This window comes from Pristiophorus japonicus, chromosome 16 (genome assembly GCF_044704955.1).
Source record: "Pristiophorus japonicus isolate sPriJap1 chromosome 16, sPriJap1.hap1, whole genome shotgun sequence".
Taxonomy (NCBI): domain Eukaryota; kingdom Metazoa; phylum Chordata; class Chondrichthyes; family Pristiophoridae; genus Pristiophorus; species Pristiophorus japonicus.
In genome coordinates, this window is record NC_091992.1 from 41241543 (window position 1) to 41266061 (window position 24519).

Consider the following 24519-nt stretch of genomic DNA (forward strand, 5'->3'; position numbering starts at 1 on the left):
TGTGAGATATGGGCGTGAGGCATGCAACAGTGCTAAGTGTGAGGGTGAGGTGAAGCATATGAATGTTAGGTATGTGTCCTGATTAATAGAGATTGTTGGTAGGTAAGTGATAGGAGTGTATTGAATTGAGCAGCGGCTGAGGCTTGTGGTGCAATTGATAAGATAAGGCATTTCAAAATTACATTCACTGAACTTGACCATTTGTGTGAGGTCATTAAACTCCTTGCGGAACTGCATCTAGATCCTTGGGGTTAAACTCCTGGCATTGACATCTGCAGCTGTCTGTTTCCACTGCCTTCTCATCGTGTGTCAGGAGGTCCTCCTGCCCCCCCTTAGAATCCAGGACATCTCTCCTCCTTTTCACCTCCTCCATCAAGACCTCCAGTGTAGAGTCTGAAAATCTGTGTGCCTGCTCTCTCCCATAGTCAGCCGTTCTTCTCTCTTTCCCACATCAGATTCAATTGCAGAATGACTCCCAGCACCTGCTCTTGGCTCAATGCACCTCCCCTTTAAGAGGTGCAGGCTAGCTTTAAGTAGTGCAGGCTAGCTTTAAATAGGGCAAGTTACTAATGATATTGGGCTCCCTGCTGATGCGTGCAGCCAGTGAACAGTGCGGTTAGCACCGGCTGCATGCAAAAAGCGTTATAATGAGCAGGCATTACGCTGCCTACATTACACTGAACTGGTGTAGGTTAATCGCGCATCGCAATCCCTGCGCCCATTTTCGGCTATCCAATTTAGCCCCTACAATTTTGTACTATATCATTTGTAGATCTTGCATAGTATAGCTTACAGTGAGTCATGGTTTTATAACAATAGGGGTATTTATGCAATGTAGGGGATAATATAGGCCATTGATTTGCAGAGAGTGGATAGACAAATTCCATTTTTATTAAATGGCATTCTGGGATTTTTACTTGGACTTTGGAAATTGAATTTGAAAATATTCTGTTAAATGTGTAAATGAGTGTCCAATTATATACATTTCTTCACCTATGGTCCTCCACCAGCCTATCCTCACTGCACAGCTCCCCAGCCATCAAGATCCACGGCGCGGCCCTGGACAACATGGACCATTTCCCATATCTCGGAAGCCTCTTAACAAGAGCAGACATTGACGACGAGATTCAACACCGCCTCCAGTGCGCCAGTGCAACCTTCGGCCACCTGAGGAAAAGAGTGTTTGAAGATCAGGCCCTCAAAACTGCCGCCAAGTTCATGGTCTACAGGGCTGTAGTAATACCTGCCCTCCTGTATGGCTCAGAGACATGGACCATGTACAGTAGACACCTCAAGTCGCTGGAGAAATACCACCAACGATGCCTCCCCAGGAGATTTATAGGATCTTGCGAGGACAGATGCACCAACATTAGCATCCTCGACCAGGCCAACATCCACAGCATTGAAGCACTGACCACACTTGATCAGCTCCGCTGGGCAGGCCAGATCGTTCGGATGCTAGACATGAGACTCCCAAAGCAAGCGCTCTACTTGGAACTCCTTCACGGCAAACGAGCCAAAGGTGAGCAGAGGAAACATTACAGGGACACCCTCAAAGCCTCCCTGAAAAAGTGCAACATCCCCACAGACACCTGGGAGTCCCTAGCCAAAGATCGCCCTAAGTGGAGGAAGTGCATCTGGGAGGGTGCTGATTACCTCGAGTCTCATCGTCGACAGCATGCAGAAATCAAGTGCAGGCTTTCCCTCACCGACTATCTGTCCCACCTGTGACAGGGACAGTGGCTCTCGTATTGGACTGTTCAGCCACCTAAGGATTCATTTTAAGAGTGGAAGCAAGTCTTCCTCGATTCCGAGGGACTGCCTATGATGATTTAATTTTTATATATAAACTATTTAATGCTCAGAATACACAGCGAATTGGTATGCATGTTGCATGAATAGGAGCGCATAGCAAGAACTTTGCAGCATTGGGTGGGAATGGAGCTCTAATGCATTTTGGGCAATCCTGGGCTTTGGTAACAATGTGGGCAGTCCTGGGCTTTAGTAGCAATGGGGAAGTCCTGGGCTTTGGTATTGTCCTGTGGTTTTGTAACACTAGGGAATGGTCTTGGGACTGTGAAGAACTGGGGTGAGAGGTTTTTTTTTTGGTGGGGGGGGGCGGTTATTTTAGCAAAGGTTGAAAACAGTTGCTAAATGGTTGTGCTAATAAAACACACCTATTTAAAAGTTTGGAGTTAGCACACAAGTTTGGTCCTAATTGTTGTTTACCATAATTTGAAGATGCTAAACCAGAAACCTGCAGATTTAACATTCACGTGCTGATGAGACACAATTTTCGCGGAGCAGTATATGTCGCCTCCTCGTACCCACTTCCATTGAAGGTGTGGAGTGGACTGGTTGGCACACAACGGCACATTACAGGATGGCTCAGGGACTGAGGGAGAGGTGCACAGGTTCTCGGATGTGGCACTGGAGGTCCTGGTGGAGGAGGTCCAGAGGAGGGAAGGATGTCCTGTAATGTAGTGCAGGGGGGCGGGGGGAAGAACGCTACCTCGCCTGCAGTGGCTAGTGCTGCTCTGCCTGGCCCCATGTCCTCCTCCAATTCATCGTCCAGACCAAGGGGAACCGTAGCAAAATGCCCATGACCAAGCATTTTCTTTCTTCTGGTGACTCCTGTAAGATGTGCTATAAGATGGAGTAGCACAGCACTTATTCTTTTTAGATGAAGTCCTCAGAGAATTTCCGGAATAAAATTTGCTTGAGTGTTGGTGAAGTCATGACAAAGTATCCAGAAAGTTTCTCAATGTGTTTCAGAGGTCCTCCTCACAGCTCAAGCTGCAGGTGAACATGAAATGGTGAGTATCCCTTTAAGTAGCACTTCAACTTGACATCAAAGTGTGTTTATCCCCAAAGAACTGGTCTCTGTTAGGAGTGGGCATTAGGACAAGCATTTGCCACCAAAATGCAGTGCAGCCTCCTTAATGACCGTTAATAGGCTTTTTAAGTGGCAATCAGCCCCATAAAGAGCCTCCGGACTGTCATTCTAAGCACAAGATTTAACTCCTTTACCAAGGTGGCATCTTATGCTAAACACAACCCAAACCGACGTTTCAGCTGAAGACCCCATCTTGGCTATCTTGGAGAATCTTTATTACCTGAACGCACTGCCATAAATCGTCTTCTAAATATTCTGCTAACCAACATATATCAATAATGAAAGCTACTCATTGAGAGTTTCCAAGAACAAAATGATAAATTGCCTCAATTTCATCTGTAAAACACTGTTGCCACAAAGTCCCATTTAATTTTTAAATTCCATTTCACATATTTCATTACCATAAATCAGTGGCCCTAAAATATATTGACCATTATATGACATAATACATCTGTTGTTATATAGCATATCGTCATGACTTACATTGAGCATCGCCACAGATCTTGGCTTAAAAATTTGATTGCACTGCGCTCATTTTACAGGTGTAAAAGGAGTGCCAACGGATCCAATATGGCACATGGCATGCACGATCCCATTCCATTCTAGAAATGCGCTGCCCAACATAGTGGATCAGGCTCCTCCATAAGCATTCAGGGTGCGTGCCACAAGTATTTAAAACACTCATTATAATATTTAAATAAAGGTCCTAGTCTTGTTGTAGGACTCTTTTGTAAAATTGGTCTGCCCAACATCTGACTCGCTCAACAAATCATGGAGCTAACAGGCAGCAAGGACCCTGCATCAGTGCTATTTACAGGACTCATTCCCTCCATATAGGTTACTTGCTGGTTTGTACTTTTAGGCTAATGGTTAACTGGACAGCTTTTTGCCTATTCTCTGCATTCTACAACTGAATTCTGACCTGTTAACAAATTTTTGCATGTGCTGGACTGCATTTGTCTGCCTTCTAACCAGTTTTATTGCAGCCATGGGTGGACGAGGGGGAGCAACAAAGAAGATAGGGAAGAGCAGAAGCAGAAGGGAGAAGATAAAGGATTGATGTCAACCTTGGCTCATTGGTAGCACTCTTGCTTCTGAGTCAGAAGATTGTGGGTTCAATTGCAACTCATAATCCAGGCTGACACTTCAATCATGGCTCATGAATCCTGTCAGCAACCCTTTCACAGCTGCAGAGGTCACCTGAGGAAGAGAGTGTTTGAAGACCAGTACCTCAAACCCAGCACCAAGTCATGGTGTACTGAGCAGTAGTGATACCCTCTCCCCTATATGCTTCAGAGACATGGACTATATACAGCAGGCACCTCAAAGCACTGGAGATGTACCATCGATGCTGCCTCCCCAAGATCCTGCAAGTCCATTGGCAGGATAGGCACACTAACATCAGTGTTCTCGCTCAGGCCAACATCTCCAGCATTGAAGCATTACCCACATTCGATCAGCTCCAAAGGACGGGCCACATCGTCCGCATGCCCGCTACGAGACTCCCAAAACAAGCGTTCTACTCGGAGCTCCAACATGGCAAGCGAGCCCCAGGTGGGCAGAGGAAACGCTTCAAGGATACCCTCAAAGCTTTGAAAAAGTGCAAAATCCCCACCGACACCTGGGAATCCCTGGCCCAAGACCGCTCAAAGTGGAGAAGCATCCGGGAAGGCGCCGAACACCTCGAGTCTCTTCGCCAGGAGCAAGCGGAAGCCAAGTGCAAACAGCGAAAGGAATGCACGACAACCCAAGCTTCTCACCCACACATCCCATCAACCACCATCTGCCCCACCTGTGACAGAGACTGTTGGTCCTGCATTGGACTCATCAGTCACCTGAGAACTCATTTTAGTGTGGAAGCAAGTCATCCTCGATTCCGAGGGACTGCCGAAGAAGAAGAAGGTGCCCTACAATGATAGACATGCTGCCACCGGAAATACCGTTGAGCAAATTGTTGGCATGCCCAAGCAATGCTTCCGCTGCATGGAGTGTTTGGGAGGAGCTTTGCAGTCTAGCCCTGATCATATCTCCAGATTTGTAATCATGTGCTGCATGCTGCAAAAGTGGGATAATGAGGGGCCAGCCCTTAACACCATCTGGGCAGCGAGAAGTTCAGGAGGAGGAGGTGGCTGAGCAGGAGCATGAAGAGGAGAAAGAGCATGAGCAACCTTCACCACCAGTGCTCCTAGCTGCCAGATCTGTTTGAAAACAACTCATTCAAAAACGCTTTGTGTAAACCATACCTTCCATCTCCAATACACCGATAGTCCCGCAATCTTTATCACCGCCGTCCTTATAGGAACATAAGAACAGGAGTAGGCCATTCAGCCACTGGAGCCTGTTCCACCTGATCTGTGACCTAACTCCATGTACCCGCCTTTGGCCCATACCCCTTAATACCATTGGTTAACAAAAACCTCAATCAATCTCAGATTTAAAATTAACAATTGATCTAGCATCAATTGCCATTTGTGGAAGAGAGTTCCAAACTTCTACCACCCTTTGTGTGTAGAAGTGTTTCCTAAATTCACTCCTGAAATGTCAGGCTCTAATTTTTAGACTATGCCCCCACCCCTAGTCCTAGACTCCACAACCAGCGGAAATAGCTTCTCTCTATCTACCCTATCTGTAACCTTTAATATCTTGAAAACTTCGATCAAATTCGACGTACTAAATTCTAGCAATTTCAACCCTAATTTGTGTAATCTCTCCTCGTAATTTAACCCTTGGAGTCTGGTTATCATTCTGGTAAACCTACGCTGCACTCCCTCCAAGGCTAGTATATCCTTCCTAAAGTGTGGCGCCCAGAACTGCTCACAGTACTCCAGGTGTGGTCTAATGAGAGAGGATTAATTAGCAATCTCGTTGTGCGAGGCCCCTTGGGGAAGAGTGACCATAATATGGTGGAATTCTGCATTAGGATGGAGAATGAAACAGTTAATTCAGAGACCATGGTCCAGAACTTAAAGAAGGGTAACTTTGAAGGTATGAGGCGTGAATTGGCTAGGATAGATTGGCGAATGATACTGAAGGGGTTGACTGTGGATGGGCAATGGCAGACATTTAGAGACCGCATGGATGAATTACAACAATTGTACATTCCTGTCTGTCGTAAAAATAAAAAAGGGAAGGTGGCTCAACTGTGGCTATCAAGGGAAATCAGGGATAGCATTAAAGCCAAGGAAGTGGCATACAAATTGGCCAGAAATAGCAGCGAACCCGGGGACTGGGAGAAATTTAGAACTCAGCAGAGGAGGACAAAGGGTTTGATTAGGGCAGGGAAAATGGAGTACGAGAAGAAGCTTGCAGGGAACATTAAGACGGATTGCAAAAGTTTCTATAGATATGTAAAGAGAAAAAGGTTAGTAAAGACAAACGTAGGTCCCCTGCAGTCAGAATCAGGGGAAGTCATAACGGGGAACAAAGAAATCGCGGACCAATTGAACAAGTACTTTGGTTCGGTATTCACTGAGGAGGACACAAACAACCTTCCGGATATAAAAGGGGTCGGGGGGTCTAGTAAGGAGGAGGAACTGAGGGAAATCCTTATTAGTCGGGAAATTGTGTTGGGGAAATTGATGGGATTGAAGGCCGATAAATCCCCAGGGCCTGATGGACTGCATCCCAGAGTACTTAAGGAGGTGGCCTTGGAAATAGTGGATGCATTGACAGTCATTTTCCAACATTCCATTGACTCTGGATCAGTTCCTATGGAGTGGAGGGTAGCCAATGTAACCCCACTTTTTAAAAAAGGAGGGAGAGAGAAAACGGAATTACAGACCGGTCAGCCTGACATCGGTAGTGGGTAAAATGATGGAATCAATTATTAAGGATGTCATAGCAGTGCATTTGGAAAGAGGTAATATGATAGGTCCAAGTCAGCATGGATTTGTGAAAGGGAAATCATGCTTGACAAATCTTCTGGAATTTTTTGAGGATGTTCCCAGTAGAGTGAACAAGGGAGAACCAGTTGATGTGGTATATTTGGACTTTCAGAAGGCTTTCGACAAGGTCCCACACAAGAGATTAATGTGCAAAGTTAAAGCACATGGGATTGGGGGTAGTGTGCTGACATGGATTGAGAACTGGTTGTCAGACAGGAAGCAAAGAGTAGGAGTAAATGGGGACTTTTCAGAATGGCAGGCAGTGACTAGTGGGGTACCGCAAGGTTCTGTGCTGGGGCCCCAGCTCTTTACACTGTACATTAATGATTTAGACGAGGGGATTAAATGTAGTATCTCCAAATTTGTGGATGACACTAAGTTGGGTGGCAGTGTGAGCTGCAAGGAGGATTCTATGAGACTTGGATAGGTTAGGTGAGTGGACAAATGCATGGCAGATGAAGTATAATGTGGATAAATGTGAGGTTATCCACTTTGGTGGTAAAAACAGAGAGACAGACTATTATCTGAATGGTGACAGATTAGGAAAAGGGGAGGTGCAAAGAGACCTGGGCGTCATGGTACATCAGTCATTGAAGGTTGGCATGCAGGTACAGCAGGCGGTTAAGAAAGCAAATGGCATGTTGGCCTTCATAGCGAGGGGATTTGAGTACAGGGGCAGGGAGGTGAGGCCACAATTGTACAGGGCCTTGGTGAGGCCACACCTGGAGTATTGTGTACAGTTTTGGTCTCCTAACCTGAGGAAGGACATTCTTGCTATTGAGGGAGTGCAGCGAAGGTTCACCAGACTGATTCCCGGGATGGCGGGACTGACCTATCAAGAAAGACTGGATCAACTGGGCTTGTATTCACTGGAGTTCAGAAGAATGAGAGGGGACCTCATAGAAACGTTTAAAATTCTGACGGGGTTAGACAGGTTAGATGCAGGAAGAATGTTCCCAATGTTGGGGAAGTCCAGAACCAGGGGACACAGTCTAAGGATAAGGGGGAAGCCATTTAGGACCGAGATGAGGAGGAATTTCTTCACCCAGAGAGTGGTGAACCTGTGGAATTCTCTACCACAGAAAGTTGTTGAGGCCAATTCACTAAATATATTCAAAAAGGAGTTAGATGAAGTCCTTACTACTAGGGGAATCAAGGGGTATGGTGAGAAAGCAGGAATGGGGTACTGAAGTTGCATGTTCAGCCATGAACTCATTGAATGGCGGTGCAGGCTAGAAGGGCCGAATGGCCTACTCCTGCACCTATTTTCTATGTTTCTATGTTTCTATGTTTCTAATCAGGGCTTTGTATAGCTGCAACCTAACTTCTACCCCCTTTCATTCTAGTCCTCTAGTTACAAAGGCTGGCATTTCATTAGCCTTTTTGATTATTTTCTGTCCTTACTACCACCATCCAATTGCCTTCCTTCAGTCCAACCTTATGGGTTTTGCCCTCACTTCACTACAAATCAGACTAAACTGATGTTTCAGATCAAGACCACATCTTGGCTCCCTCGAAGGCTCTTTAGCGGTTGACTGCATTACCAAAAATTGCACCCTTGGAGTTTGACACTACTGTGGTGGAGCTATTGAAACCTGGCAGCATTGGTGGGGGCTTGGTGGGGTCCTTTGATGTGACATCATTGTGTGGAGGGGGAACCTGGGGTTTAGCAGAACTATTGAAGATGGACCTGAGGTTGACATAACTGGGGGCTTTATTATCAGCTATAAGGGGGGCAGCAAGACATGGATTTGGCAGCACTGGTTGGAGAGAGGGGTTCCCTAGTGTGGCTACACTGGTTTGAGCCTTTCTAAGAGATCTCTGTAAATGTTGACTTTGGAGTTTTCTGATTGTCCTGGATGTGTCTGTCCCTGTCTCTCTCCTTCTGTTTCTGTCTGTATCTCTAGCTATGTCACATTATAAGAAAATGCAGGTGAAATATCATTGTATCATAGTGTGAAACAGCACATAAGAAAGCCATTTGGTCTATCGTGTCTGTGCTGGCTCTGGTGAGCTATTGAATTGGTCCTATTCCCCTGCTCTTTCCCCATAACCCTGCACATGTTTTCTCTTCAAGTAGTTATCCAATTACCATTTGAAAGTTACTATTGAATCTACTTCCACCACCCTTTCAGCCAGTGCATTCCAGATCATAATAACGCGCTACGAAAAAAATAGTTTTCTCATGTCGCCTCTAATTCTTTTGCCAATCTCTTTAAATCTGAGTCTTCTGGTTACTAACACTTTGCCACTGGAAACAGTTTCTCCTTATTTACTCTTATCAAAACCATTCATGATTTTGAATACCTCTATCAAATCTATTCTCACCCTTTTCTGCTCTAAGCTTTTCCAGTCGCTCCACATAACTGAATCTCTGCACCCTCTCCAAGACCTTGGCATCCTTCCTGACTCCATCTGAGGGATAACCAGTGTTTTATAAAGGTTTAGCTTAACTTCCTTGCTTTTGTACTATGTGCCTCTATTAATAAAACCAAGGCTCCTATCGGCATTTTTAACAGCCTTCTCAACTTGTCCTTCCATCTTCAAAGATTTGTGTACATATACTCCCAGGTCTCTTTGTTCCTGCACCCCCTTTAAAATTGTACTATTAAGTTAATATTGCCTCTCCTCATTCTTCCTCCCAAAATGTATCGCTTCACAGCTCTCTGTGTTAAATTTTATCAGCCATGTGTCTGTCCATTTCATCAGTTTGCCTATATCCTCCTGAAGTCTGTTACTATTTCTTCATTATTTACCACATTTCCGAGTTTCGAGCCATCTACAAACTTTTAAATTATACCCTGTATACACAAGTTCAGATCATATATCAAAAAGAGTGGTAGTCCCAATACCAACCCCTAGGGAACACCACTGTATACTTCCCTCCAGTCAGAAAAAGAACCGTTCTATACTACTCTCTGCTTTCTGGACAGCTAGCTGGCTTCAAGACAGAAAGCAGAGAGTAGGGGTAAAGAGTAGCTAGTCAGAGTGGCAGAAGATGGGAATCAAGTTATTTAAATACGATTTTAATTTTTTTAATGTATTCATTCACGGGATCCGGGTGTCGCTGGCAAAGCCAGCATTCATTGCCCATCCCTAATTACCCATGGAGGTGAGCTGCCTTCTTGAACCAAAATAAGAATTTTATTTCCAATTCAAGATGGTGTATATCTTGGAGGGGAACTTGGAGGTAGGGGTGTTCCCATGTGCCCACTGCCCTTGTCCCTCTAGGTGGTACAGGTCATGGATTTGGGAGCTGCTGTCAAAATAGCAAGTTGCTGGAGTGCATCTTATAGATGGTACACACTGCAACCACATTGTGCTGGTGAAGGGAGTGAACATTTAAAGTGGTGGAGGGGTTGTCGATTAAGTGGGCTGCTTTGTGCTAGATGGTGCTGAGCTTTCTGAATGTTGTTGCAGCTGCACTGATACAGGCAAGTGGAGAGTATTCCATCATCATCCTGGCTTTTGCCTTGTAGGTGATGGAAAGGCTTTGGGGAGTCAGGAAAATACCTGCTTTTGTAGCCACAGTATTTATGTTGCTGGGCAGGTTAAGTTTCTGGTCAATGGTGACCCCCAGGATGTTAATGGTAAGGAATTTGATGATGGTAATGCCATTGAGTGTCAAGTGGTTAGACTCTCTCTTGTTGGAGATGGTCATTGCCTGGCACTTATGTGGTATGAATGTTACTTGCCACTTATCAGCCCAAGCCTGGATGTTGTCCAGGTCTTGCTGCATGTAGGCACGGACTGCTTCATTATCTGAGGAACTGCAAATGGAACAGAACACTGTGCAATCATTAGCTAACATCCCCACTTCTGATCTAATGATGGAGGGAAGGTCATTGATGAAGCAGTTGAAGATGGTTGGGCCTAGGACACAGCCCTGAAGAACATTTGTAGCAATGACCTGGGGCTGAGATGATTTACCTCCAACAACCACAACCATGGCCATCTTTCTTTGTGCTAGGTATGACTCCAGCCAGTGGAGAATGTTTCCTCGGATTCCCATTGACTTCAATTTTACTAGGGCTCCTTGGTGTCACTCTGATCAAATTCTGCCTTGATGTCAAGGGCAGCCACTCGCACCTCACCTCTGGAAGTCAGCTCTTTTGTACATGTTTGGTCCACTGCCATATCTAAGGAGTATTAGAAGATTGTGGCCATATCCTCTGCAATTTCCATCCTTACACCTCTCAGTAACCTAGGATGCATCCCATCTGGACTGGGTAACGTTTCTACTTTAAATTCTGCCAACGTTTGAGTTCTGCCAATGTACCTCCTCATTATCTATTTTATCCTATTCAATATCGCTTCTACTTCCTCTTTACTGCTACATTGGCAGTATTCTCTTCTTTAATGAAGGCCAATGAAAAATATTCATTTAGTGATTAGAGCTTTCAAAATTCAACTTATTTATATTTTATGTTTGAAAAAACAATTAAACAAAGAAAAGCAATTTGGCCCCGAATTTCCTTGGGAGCTCTGCTGGACTTTCACTGTAACATCATCAGGAGTCCAGGCGGAATATACCAGAAAACCAGCTACACTAGGACTCTGCTGATTCCAGGATTTCCTGATCAGCCTTGTATGGGGAGGAACCTCTGCATGCCCCTTATAAAGCTAGTGATGCCAAGGGAACTGAGCTGGAAGTGAAGACTCCCTGTGCTGGAAGTTACTGCTTCCACCACTCAAAAATGACCAATCGTAACTTTGGAGGCTAGTCTGTTGAGAGATATGAGGCATACTAAACTTTAGAAGGGCACAAGTGAGCTCCACTGTGGTAAGGGGCGGCGGGGGGGTGGGGGGTGAGTCCAGGCCAATGCCACGGACTGCACCCCCAAAGAAAGGACCTCTGTTTTATTTTTTTAATTCTATCATCCCCCCTTATAGAGAAACCAACGGAGAAACTGTATGGGGACAGTGGCGATTGTAGCCCTTGGATTTTCAGGGCACATGTGTGTGTGTTGCATTTGTCTCTGTGTCTGATAACTGTTAGCAATTAAAATGTTTATACTGATTGAACCTCCCTTATCCAGAACTCCCTTATCCAGAACCGCCGATCATCCGGAACCATTCCTGGCCATTGGGTGGCGCATGCGCAGAACTCCGACATGAACAAATTGAAGTCCTTCCTCGCTGCCGACTCCTGCAATCGCTGGCCTGACCCCACGATCCACTGCCCCCTCATGATCTCTCTGCTGCACACCCAGCCCCAAGCCAGCCAGCCCCGATATCCCCTTCCTGAGTACCTGTGCCATCCAATTTATCGTGATCATCCCTCGTCCTGAAAAATCCCTTATCCAGAACAGGCCAGGTCCCGAGGGTTCCGGATAAGGGTGGTTCAATCTGTATTTTCTAACTGTCCAACATAATGTTAGTGAACATTGGGTTATTTTAACTGTCAATACAGTATTAATAGGGTGAAATATTTGTAGGCTATTTACAACAACAACTTTTATTTTTATACATATATATATATATATATATAGCATCTTTAACAAAGTAAAACGTTCCTAGGTGCTTCACAGCAGTGTTATAAGACAAAACAAATAAATTTGACACCGAGCCACATAAGAAGAAATTATGGCAGATGACCACAAGCTTGGTCAAAGAGGTAGGTTTTAAGGATCGTCTTAAAGGAGGAAAGAGAGGTAGAGAGGTGGAGAGGTTTAGTGAGGGAGTTCCAGAGCTTAGGGCCCAGGCAGCTGAAGGCATGGCCACCAATGGTTGAGCAGTTATAATCAGGGATCCTCTAGAGGGCAGAATTTGAGGAGCGCAGGCATCGCATGGGGTTGTGAGGCTGAAAGAGATTACAGAGATAGGGAGGGGCAAGGCCAAGGAGGGATTTGTAAACAAGGATGAGAATTTTGAAATCGAGGTGTTGCTTAACCGGGAGCCAATGTAGATCAGCAAGCACAGCGCGATGGGCACTCGGGACTTGGTGCGAGTTAGGACACGGGCTGCCGAGTTTTGGATGACCTCAAGTTTACGTAAGGTAGAATGTGGGAGGCCAGCCAGGAGTGCGTTGGAGTAGTCAAGTCTAGTGGTAACAAAGGCATGGATGAGGGTTTCAGCAGTAGATGAACTGAGGCAGTGGCAGAGGCGGGCAATGTTGCGGAGGTAATTTACTTCAAATTGAAACTTTTTTTCAAAGAAGAACTCAATTACAATGAGGAATGACACTGAGTTAACTTTTCAACTTGCCACCCAGATGTAAAACTGGCACTGAAGATTGGCTGCCCAATAAAGAAACCGCTCGATTTTCATTTCCATTTCTATAATGGGCCACTGCTCTGCAATACCAGTTTTGAGCCCCGGAAATCTAGCTCACTGTCTTTCTATTAATACATATTCTGAAGTTTATAGATCCCAAAACAACTAGTGCGTAACCAGTAGTCTTCTTTTCTCACTCACACTCACAGAGATATAGATTAACATAGAAGTTCCATGTGGTGAATTGCACCATTTTTACATCATTGGAAAATTACTGTACCCACCAACAGTTTTTGGAGCGATAGCAACATGCGAATTTCCTGGATCAGTTAATTTGCATATTTATTGGAGTAATGATTGGCATAATATCCAGTGGGAGTAATCTGCTTGGGTGCATGTAATTACAACATGCAAGTTCTAGCTGAAAATCGGCAGATAATAAAAGACCTGCATTTATATCGCACCTTTCACGATGAACGGACGTCTCAAAACACTTTATAGCAAATGAAGTACTCTTTGGAGTGTAGTCACTGTTATAAAGTAGGAAATGTGGCAGCCAATTTGCACATAGCAAGCTCCCACAAACAGCAAAATGCTAATGACCAAGTAGTCTGTTTTTTGTTATGTTAATTGAAGGATAAATATTGGCCTGGACACTGGTGATAACTCCCTGGCTCTTCTTCGAAATAATGGCGTGGGATCGTTTGTGTCCACCTGAGAGAGCAGACGGGGCCTCCGTTTATCATCTCATCCAAAAGAAGGCACCTCCGACAATGCAGCACTCTATCAGCACTGCACTGGAGTGTCAGCCTTGATTTTTGTGCTCAAGTGCCTTGGAGTGGGACTTGAACCCACAACCTTCTGACTCACAGGCAAGAGTGCTATCCACTGAGCAACGGCTTACACTAAGTACTACAGTTCTTGGCTTAATCAGTTGATTGACTGTCTCATGTGTTTTTGTGCCACTTCTCAAAAAAGTCGACCATAGGGGCAGATGGCAAAGGCAGCCAAGCAAGACCATGATGCAGAGACAGAGAAGAGGATGCCACAGTTTCATGGAAACAGACCTGCAAATTCCTCTGGATGAAATTGAGCTCAGGAGACACAGACTGCTGGGTGTCTGTAACAGGAAATTGTCAAAATTGTCACTCATGGCACACAGAGGGAGGCTGCACTGGACTGAAAACCAGTGCCACAAAAAGTTCAATGGCCTGACTAGAGCAGGCAAGGTAGCATACCGGCCTTTCTCCCTATTCTTTCAGGCTCCCTGGGCACCAACGTATTCTTCACCCTTTACAAGTAACAGTTGTACAACTGACCATTCACTGTGCACTCTGAATAAGGAGGACACTAACTTGGGATCTTAGAGTATGGCTACCTATCTTCCCTAACAGCAATTACTTGCATGTATAGCTCGGAAACCTTTTTCTCTACTTTAACAGGGTGATATCACCACATCTCTTTCTTAAGCTCTCCCGTGCCAATTGGCTCACACTCCTGAACTTCTAGCCTTCACCTAATTTAATCATCTTGTTACAGGAGAAAATGGCACACAGTGCCTGTGAGAGGCAGGCCACCAGAGGGGGCATCTCCAACCTGAAATACCTCACAACCTGTGAGGAGAAGGCCATGGAGCACCTAAAGAGGCAATCTTCTCTTGCTGTGGGACATGGTGAGGCCGGGGGCATATTGCCAGTGTCAGGTTAGTGACTGAACACCTATACTGTAGCCATCGAACCCCTGTAAAGAACCATACAGCCAGAAACTTCCACCTCCTTCTTTGTCCTCTTAATCCCAACGTTGCAATATGCACCCATTCATAATTTGCAAACTCCTTTCCTCTAGATCTATCATATCAACAGGGGGCACAGAAGGAGGAGAAGTGCCAGGGAATAAATGCTTTCCTGATTGACTCTGAAGAAGAACAGGATGATGAAGACTAGGCCATACTGAAGTCCCTGAAACAAGACCTTCACCATGTCCCCTGCCAAAAATCAATGTCATCTTTTGTGTCACTTGCTTTCTCACTCCCACGCACTAGCTCAGATATTTTCACCCAGTGCGAATTAGATAGTGTTATTAAGGATGTGGCATCAGATGATTCACAGAATACGGGGGAGTTGGAAGAGTGGGAAGTGGGTGAGGATTTGCCACCTTCCCAGTGGAGGCTGAGGAGAAGGCTGCCCATAGCTTCAGAGTCAGAGGATCTAGAATTCATGGGAACTCACCTATAGCGATTATTGGAATGGTCACGTAGGGGTAAAGAGAACTGATGCATTGCCATGTTCTAGGATGGATCGTGGATTGAAGAAAAGTTCCATTATTTGAAAGTAAAGGAGGTAAGTCAGTGGTGTCAGAGGTAGACTGAAGAGAAAACCTCAGTTATCAGGTGTGCTCTGATGCCCCTTGCAGCAGTTACTGAGGAGTCATGTGAGTAAAGTCATTGCGATGCTGTCATATATATAGTTTTGCCTCCAAAGCAGCTGGACCACTTCCCCACCAATGTCAAGACCAGGGGGCCGAAATTCAGGCCCACCAGAAACCTGCCACACTTACCGTTTTTTAAGTATTTTCACTGCCGGGTATAATGAGCTCGACTCTTGATTGATATTCAGCTCTTTGTCCTGTTTTTTAAAGCAGCCAGGAAGTTGATCATAATGGGGGCGGAAGTGCAATGGTAAGTGCTGGTGAGGAGCAGAAGTGGAGGCGGGATGGATTCTCTGCCGCTGTCACTCAGCAGTGGAGTGGTGGTGATGTCATTGCGCGTCTGCGTTCCACGTATCTCCCCACCTTTAAAGGGGAGAGAATCGGCGATTATTGAAGTTTGGCCACTGGGCCACCAGGGAGGGTTTTGGCTGGGCCAGCGGCCTGGCATCCAAGAGGGGGTGCCAGGCTGCCTGTTGGCGGCCCTGCCGAACCCAGGGGCACAATAGTCCAGCCGACATGGAAGTTAGCCGTCAAAAAAAATAAAATGGCGGCCGCTGCAGTGGGCCCTTGCCAGGGCTCACAGAGAGATTACAAGGTACACCAACAGAGAAAGCTGTCAGGGGCGCCGCTCGGCGGGCATTAGATTTTTCGGCCTGAATTTCGAGGGCGGTGGTGCGCGCACTGATGATGCACTTACGGCCGCTCGACAGTGGTGGGGTGGAAGTGGCGACCGTCAGAAAAAACCCCTGCTGAATTTGGCTGGCGGTGGTCATTCACCCAGAAATTGGATTCTGCTGCCTGGCCGCCGCATTCCGGTGGTAACGGGTCTTATTGGGACCCTGAATTTGGGCCCCCAGGCTTTAACACGAAGTTGTGCAGACCTACTACTATGCATAACACACGATCTGGAGCACATTGCAGAGGCTTCCAAACCTAACTAGACAGAAAAGGCTTACCTTTAAGATGTTGATGGTCCTCTCAATGACCCGTCTTGTAAAGTTTTATGCCTTATTGTAGCACTCCTCTGCTGCTGTTTGGGCCATAAAATCATAAGAAGACGATTTCCTCTGGGAATGGCTCGTGAGAGCTCTGTCGCTGCTGGTGCTATTTCGATGCATTGGCCCGATTGAGCAAGGGAAGAGGGAGAAATAAATCATTGTGCCAGTTCTTTGAAAGAGCAATCAGCTGCTCTTTCCCCATAGCCCTGCAAATGTTTCCTTTTCCAGTATAGATCCAATTCACTTTTGAAAGTTACTATTGAATGTGCTTCCACCATCTTTTCAGGCAATGTATTCCAGATCATAACAACTCGTTGCATAAAAGAAATTCTCCTAATCTCCCCTCTGGTACCTTTGACAATTATCTTAAATCTGTGTCCTCTGGTTACCAACCATCCAGCTAGTGGAAACAGTTCCTCCCTATTTAATCTATTAAAGCCCCTCATCATTTTGAATACCTCTATTAAATCTCCCCTTAACCTTCTCTGCTCTAAGGAAAACAATCCCAGCTTTCCTGGTCTCTTCATATAACTGATGTCCCTCATCCCTTGTATCAGTCTCGTGAATCTCCTCTGCATTCTCTCCAAGGTTTTGACACTCTTCCTAAAGTGTGGTATCCAGATTTGGACACACTACTCCAGCTGAGGCCTAACTAGTCATTTATAAAGGTTTAGCATAACTTCCTGGCTTTTGTACTCTATGCCTCTAGAAAGCTAAGCATCACCACCTTAACGATTTATCTATGTGAACCCGCAGTTCCTACAACTCTTTTGTAGGAAACCAATTTAAATCAAGTGCCCCCTGATCAAAGTGGGGGTGGGGGTGGGGGACACACACCAAACACTTTCAAACAAGTGCCCGCTTGTTTTTTTTTTAAGGGCCCTAAAATACAAATTATACAAGTGCCCCCTGGCTAAATGGGGTGGGGGGGCACTAAAACCGACAAACTTAAACAGATTAACATTTAGACATAAAATCAAATTAAAATTTGGTTGCCAAGGATGACGATGCACTCCAGTCCCTCTGGCGCCCACCTCTCGCGGTAGGCCGCGAGCGTACCGGTGGACACTGCGTGTTCCATCTCCAGGAACACCGTGGCTCGGATGTAACTGCGGAAGAGAGGCAGGCAGTCGGGCTGAACGACCCCCTCGACCACCCGCTGCCTGGAACGGGTGATGGCTCCCTTGGCCCAGGAGCAGTCCCTACGAGGAGGCCCTCAGACCTGCCCGCTCCCCTCCGCACAAAGATCAGGAGTGTGGGACTGAAGTGCAACCAGAATTTGAGAATCAGCCCCTTCAAATATTGGAAGAGGGGCTGCAACCTCGCACATTCAATATACACGTGGAACACAGACTCCTCTAGACCGCAGAAATTACAAGCGGCCTGGGAGCCCGTGAACTGACTTTAAAACTTATTGCACGGGACTGCTCCATGTAACACCCTCCAGGCCAAGTCCCCAATAATTAGAGGGAGGACTCCCGCATAGAGAGCGCTCCATTGGAGACCACCACCTCCTCCGGACGGCAAGATGGTGTGCCATGGCGTGTCCAGATGGCAGACGAGGATGGCAACATGGAGAGTGTGCAAGAGCAGCCTGTACAGGAATCCCCTCCGCGCAGAACTGAAAGGCACGGAGGGGATTTCACGGAGGAGGCTCAAGTTGTGAGGCGCTGGTTCCCGAGGGAGGTTATGGGGCTTGGCGCGATGAGGAATTCCGTCCAGACAGGGGTCAGTTCGGACGGGATCGCCCCACGTGCTTGAGCCCCGCAGTTCCAACAACCCTTTAAAATTATATCATTAGTTTGTATCACTGAATCATAATCCATGGGAGGCCTTGTCACCCACAAGCCATACGTTGACATGATATTCTTCCCTGATGAGGTCAGAAAGAGCCGAATTAAAAACAGAGGCACATAGGAACAGGAGTAGGCCATTCAGCACATCGAGCCTGTTCCGCCATTCATTTTAAATCATGGCTGATCTGTACCTCAGTTCTATTTACCTGCCTTTGTTTTATATCTGTTAATACCCTTACCTGACAAAAATCTATCTGGCTCAGTTTTGAATTTTCAATTGATCTGGACTCAACAGCTTTTTAATGGGAGAGAGTTCCAGATTTCCATCAGCCTTTGTGTGAAGAAGTGCTTCCTGATATCACCCCTAAATGGCCTAGCTCAAATGTTACGGTTATGCCCCCTTTTTTTGGACGACCTTACCAGAGACTAATAGTTTATCTCTATTTACCCTATTAAATCCTTTAATCATCTTAAACACCTCAATTAGATTACCCCTTAATTTTATATACTCAAGGGAATACAAGCCTACTCGATGCAACCTGTCCTCATCATTTAACCCTTTTAGCCCTGGGATAATTCTGGTGAATCTACACTGCACCACATCCAAGGCCAATATATCCTTCCTGAAATGTGGTGCCCAGACCACATGTGAAGACAGTACTCCACATGTGGTCTAACCAGAGCTTTATAGAACTGTAGTATAACTTCCATCCCTTTGTATTCCAGCCACCTTGAGATAAAAGCTAACATTTCATTAGTCTTCTAAATTATTTTTTGTACCTGCCCACTAGCTTTTAGTAATTTTTGTGCATTGACCCCTAAATCTCTCTGCTCCTCCACAGTTCCTAGCTTTTTACCATTTAGAAAATATTGTGATCTACCTTTCTTGGGTCGAAAGTGGATGACCTCACACTTGCCCACATTGAACATTTTGAAGGATGAATACATCGTGACTACTTGCAGTATATTTCATGTTGTTGCATAAAATCTGTACATTCAGGGAGTGTTGAGGCAGTTAAAGGATTTTTCTTTTGGAACACACAAAGCAATGTGGTGGCATCAATTGTATCCTAGACCTTGGGAAAGGCAGCAAGCCCTATCTCATTTGCTGTGATGCCAATGATTATGAACTCCCCATCTCTCCTGTAAAGTATGTTAGTCATCTGACAAAATCATTCCTATATTGCACCTGGCTGATATTAGAAATGTCCCCATCGCTACCTAAAATGAGCCTGTGCCGTGAAAATTGAATATGGTTGCCACCTTCATAGTCACAGAGAGAGAAGTGTAGGCAGATAAATGGGACTGCAGGTGCTGATGAAGTAGGTGGTAGAGCTGCTCTATTACCTCTTTAGTGAATTACATTATTCTTATACTTAGCTCCTCACCATTGTCCTTATATAACCTGTGTTGCTTGTATATTCTATGGAAGGTAATATCTGGTGAAGTCCATCCTCCTTAAATGCTGCTAGACTCTTCTTTGCTCCATCATGTACTGGTTCTCTTCCTACTCCAGTATAATGACATACCTATTCCTGAAAAGCCTTGCTGTACGTGAGGGCTCAGGAATGATAATTTCCGAATGGTCTCACAGTCAGAAGCAATAAGCAGCAAGTCCAGATTCCAACTGCAGAAATCACAATTGAAACTCACCACATTCTTCAGACTCAGAATTTCTACTTGCAACTGTCTCAGCTGATTCTGGCAATAGCTGCATCATATAATTTTCAGTCTAACTTAATCTAAGTTCTTTGCGAGTGTAAAAGCAGGAAAATTAAAGCTACAGCATCAGTGGCTCTTGTAATAAATTTAAGGGAGATCACTTGACAGTCAGTGGGTGGATCACAGGAAGGGCCAAAAATTGAGAGGGAATTTGGGGGGATCAAATTAGGAGTGGAAACAAATGGACATGGCTACCGCCCCATTTTGCTGCTAAAACAAAGTTATTTGCACTGATTAAATGCTGAATTTATGCCGTAAATGGCATGGAAATTCTAAGTCATTCTGTTCAACAAGAAACACATAAAGCCTCTCATTTTACCTGATTAAAAATATTAATTTTGTCCTCTCGCTTTTCTTCAAATAATTTTGGTAAACTTTTGACCAGAAACTGCTAGAAATTAAATGGGTTGATTGATTCATCTAGGGAAATAGTTACACTGCATATGCTCAGATGGCACAATCCAAATTCAGATCACAGATTTGTAGCAGTGGACAACAATATCAAATTCTGGCTTTTGGGAAAGGGTGAGGCCTTGATGTAAAAACACTAATGAAGGCATTAAAAGACAAAAATATTTGAATGGGTAAATTCAATCATGTTATTGTAAAATGTGTTTTTTAAATTTTGTTTAAACCCTTACTTGGACATCAGAAATTTCAGTTATTGAGGACAATGAAAATAAATTTAGAAAACATTTGGAGGGATTTGTAGGAACCTCATGGAGAGATTGCTCAATCACAGGGTGACAAATTTACATGGTCAAAACCCATCATAAATATGGACATAGGAATTTCTACTGTAAAAATGTTGACATAAAACTTGACAAAAGGTGACAAGAAGTCAAGTTGTGCAGACAGGAAGTGTACACAGATGTAAGATTTTTAATAAGATATATATATATATCGAGAGATACATTCATAGATAAGAATATTCTTTGTTTTTTTTAAAGAAATATGAAAACAGTATTTTGATGCCAAATTTATATTGCAATACAGACTTAGAAATTTCAACTTTCTTGCTCTTCAGAATGCTGCCATGCAGTCTACATACCCTGTTGATGTTCTACACAACAATGCAGCAGCCTGGCACTGCACTGCTATAGATGAATCCAAAAAGTCTGAAGTTAACTTGGAAACTGTCTTTCAGATAGTGGATGAATTGAGGGCATCTCCAAAACTTCAGCTGGTGAAAATGGATGCCGTAGAGAATCCAACACAAATGCAACAATCGCAGGCCACTCAGCAGGCGCCCAGCACTCCGACATTTACTGACAATGCAGCAGCCAACGTCCAGTCTATGGAAATTGAGTCTCTCACTTCTGCAGTCTCAGAGATTAAGTCATTTGTGGTAGCAGCAGACCAGCCACTTACCTGCTCACTACCTGCAGCTGCTGACAGTGTGCACTCAGCTACCTCACAGCCATCTGAGAGTACAACCACTGTAAGCCTTGTACCAGAGTCAATACCTTCTGAGCAGTGCCCACCACAAGGAGAGGTGCACAAGCTGTGTCACAATACAGCTCTCCATCCTATAGTGTTTGTTGAGGATGGACCAGAATCCAACTCTGAAAGAGTAAGTTATAATATAAACATATATTTCTGTCCAGTACATGAAATAAGTCATATACTGTAACAAAATGATGGGCAGATTTGATAATGTTTAGCAGCAGTTGATAATCTGATGTTAACATTCTTACAATGGTAAACTATATTATCACAGGAAGACATCATGAGAAAGCCACTTGGGCAGTAGTATTTTCTGTTGAACTTTAATATTGTGCTTCATTTTTCAAAAGATATACTTATATATATGCTGCATGCGTTAATCTAAAAAAAATTCCAGAGAACATTTCAACAGAAGTTGAAATAATCATCATTCTATTGAAGCCTGAGAGGACAACTAAGCTCTGCATCTGTCAGTGTGTTAGTGTGTAATAGTAGCAGATAATAGCCTTAACATCTCATGTAGATCAATTAAATTCAAAAATTTTAGATTAACTTTAAAACAAAAAAGTTACTATGATTTCCCTCTTTAACTTTCTGATCAAAATTAACTTTCCCTTTGTAAACCTGATTTACCATCATCGGAGCTGCAGTAATTAAGCAGGGAAGAATATCCAAGAGAGTACCTTTGGTTGAAAGTTACTCCCCCATTTTAGACAAGAACATCATTAGAATAGAAATAACAATCAGCAGAAGTGGATGAACAGTTAATCTGTTCATATGACATTTTCAGTCCACTGTTTAACAGAGGCATTAACCCATTTAAAATAAATTGTTAACACCTCTATTAAAATAGTAGACAGCACAATGTCATAAGAGTGTGTGAAGTGTTCATTCATTATTATAGCTAACAGTACTTTCGAGACAAATACAAATTTAAAAGAAACTGAAAATGCTGAAAATCTGGAACTAAAACAGATAATGATTGAAATGCACATGAGTATTAAAAAGCGAAAGGACAGGCTAATAGTTCAGGTGTGTACCCTGCCCCAGAACTGAAAATCGAAAATGATCCAAAACAATTACCTGTCTTTTCTCTTTACAGATGCTGATAGATCTGTAGTTCCAGCATTTTCTGTGTCAGTTAATGACACTCACAGGAATCTTAATAACAGAGTAACAATTTCAAGCAGGAGAAGACCTTCAGTCCATCTAGCCCGCCTGTCCATAGTATTCACTTAGTGCATTTCTAATAACACTGAAACTCATTAGTTGACAAGAAACTGCTCAGTTCCTTATAGAATTATAGAATAGTACAGCCATTTAGCCCATCGAGTCTGAGCTGGCTCTTTCGAAGAGCAAACCAGTTAGTCCCACTCCCCCACTCTTTCCCCATATCCCTGCAAATTTTTCTCTCAGTATTTATCCAATTCTGTTTTGAAGGCGACTATTGAATCTGCATCCACCACCCTATCTGGCAATACATTCCAAATCCTAACCACTCATTGCACAAAAATGTTTTTCCTCATGTTGTCTCTGGTTCTTTTACCAATCACCTTTGTTTCTGGGATGTGGGCATCACTGGCAAGACCAGCGTTTATTGTCCATCCCTAATTGCCCTTCAGAAGGTGGTGGTGAGCCGCCTTCTTGAACCACTTCAGTCTATGTGGTGATGGTAGTGCTGTTAGGATGGGAGTTCCAGGACGATGAAGAAACTGTGATATATTTCCAAGTCAGGATGGTGTGTAACTTGGAGGGGAACTTGCAGGTGAGTGTTCCCATGTGTCTGCTGCCCTTATCCTTCTAGGTGATAGAGGTTGTGAGTTTGGTTGATGCTGTTGAAGAATCTTTGGCGAGTTGCTGCAGTGCATCTTGTAAATGGTACACACTTCAGCCACGGTGCGCCGTTGGTGGAGGGAATGAATGTTCAAGGTGGTGGATGGGGTGCCAATCAAGCAGGCTGTTTTGTCCTGTTTGATGTCGAGCTTCTTGAGTGTTGATGGAGCTGAACTCATCCAGGCAAATCCATCATACTGCTGACTTACGCCTTGTAGATGGTGGAAACGTATGATGTGTCCTTGCCCCTGTTAAAGTGATAAAGTTGTTCCTTCTGGTAAACATCAGGATACAGTAGTGTAGTAATTTTGGGTCTGGACTAGCAACCCAGAGTGAGTTCAAATTCCATCAAGGCAAATTGGGAAATTAAATTCAGTAAGTCTGGCATTTTGTGGACTGCCACCAGATAAAATGACCATGAAAGCTGCACTCATCCAAACAAGTGGAGAGTATTCCATCACACTCCTGACTTGTGCCTTGTAGATGGTGGAAAGGTTTTGGGGAGTCAGGAGGTAAGACACTCACCACAGAATACCCAGCCTCTGAATTGCTCTTGTAGCCACTGTATTTATGTGGCTGGTCCAGTTAAGTTTCTGGTCAATGGTGGGGGATTCGGCGATGGTAATGCCGTGGAATGTCAAGAGCAGTGGTTAAACTCTCGCTTGTTGGAGATCGTCATTGCCTGGCACTTGTGTGGTGCGAATGTTACTTGCCACTTATCAGCCCAAGCCTGAATGTTGTCCAGGTCTTGCTGCATGCGGGCACAGACTGCGTCATTATCTGAGGAGCTGCGAATGGAGCTGATCACTGTGCAATCATCAGCAAACATCCCCACTTCTGACCTTATGACGGAGGGAAGGTCATTGATGAAGCAGCTGAAGATCTGGGCCTAGGACACTGCCCTGAGGAACTCCTGCAGCGATGTCCTGGGGCTGTGATGATTGACCTCCAACAACCTCCAATCTTCCTTTGTGCTAGGTATGACTCCAGCCATGGAGTGTTTTTCCTCTGATTCCCATTGACTACAATTTTACTGGGGTTCCTTGATGCCACATGTGCTCAAATGCTGCCTTGATGACAATTGCAGTCACTCTCACTTCACCTCTGAAATTCAGCTCTTTTATCCATGGTTGGACCAAGGCTGTGATGAGGTCTGGAGCTGAGTGGTCCTGCAGGAACCCAAACTGAACATCAACGAGCAGATTATTGGTGAGTAAGTGTCGCTCGATAGTGCTGTCGATGGCATCTTCCATCACTTTGCTAATGAGTGAGAGTAGACTGATGGGGCGGTAATTGGCCAG

At 44.6% G+C, this 24519-nt stretch overlaps 1 protein-coding gene across 1 annotated transcript in view; it reads left to right on the plus strand.

The window, feature by feature from the left end:
• The window catches only part of hsf5 (heat shock transcription factor family member 5), a 112576-nt gene extending 90071 nt beyond the window's left edge, over positions 1-22505 (plus strand). The window contains exons 4-5 of the mRNA XM_070856798.1: positions 20967-21512; positions 22488-22505. Coding sequence (XP_070712899.1) covers positions 20967-21512; positions 22488-22505 — 564 coding nt within the window. The remainder of the gene's footprint in view (positions 1-20966; positions 21513-22487) is intronic.
• Positions 22506-24519: the final 2014 nt, after the last annotated feature.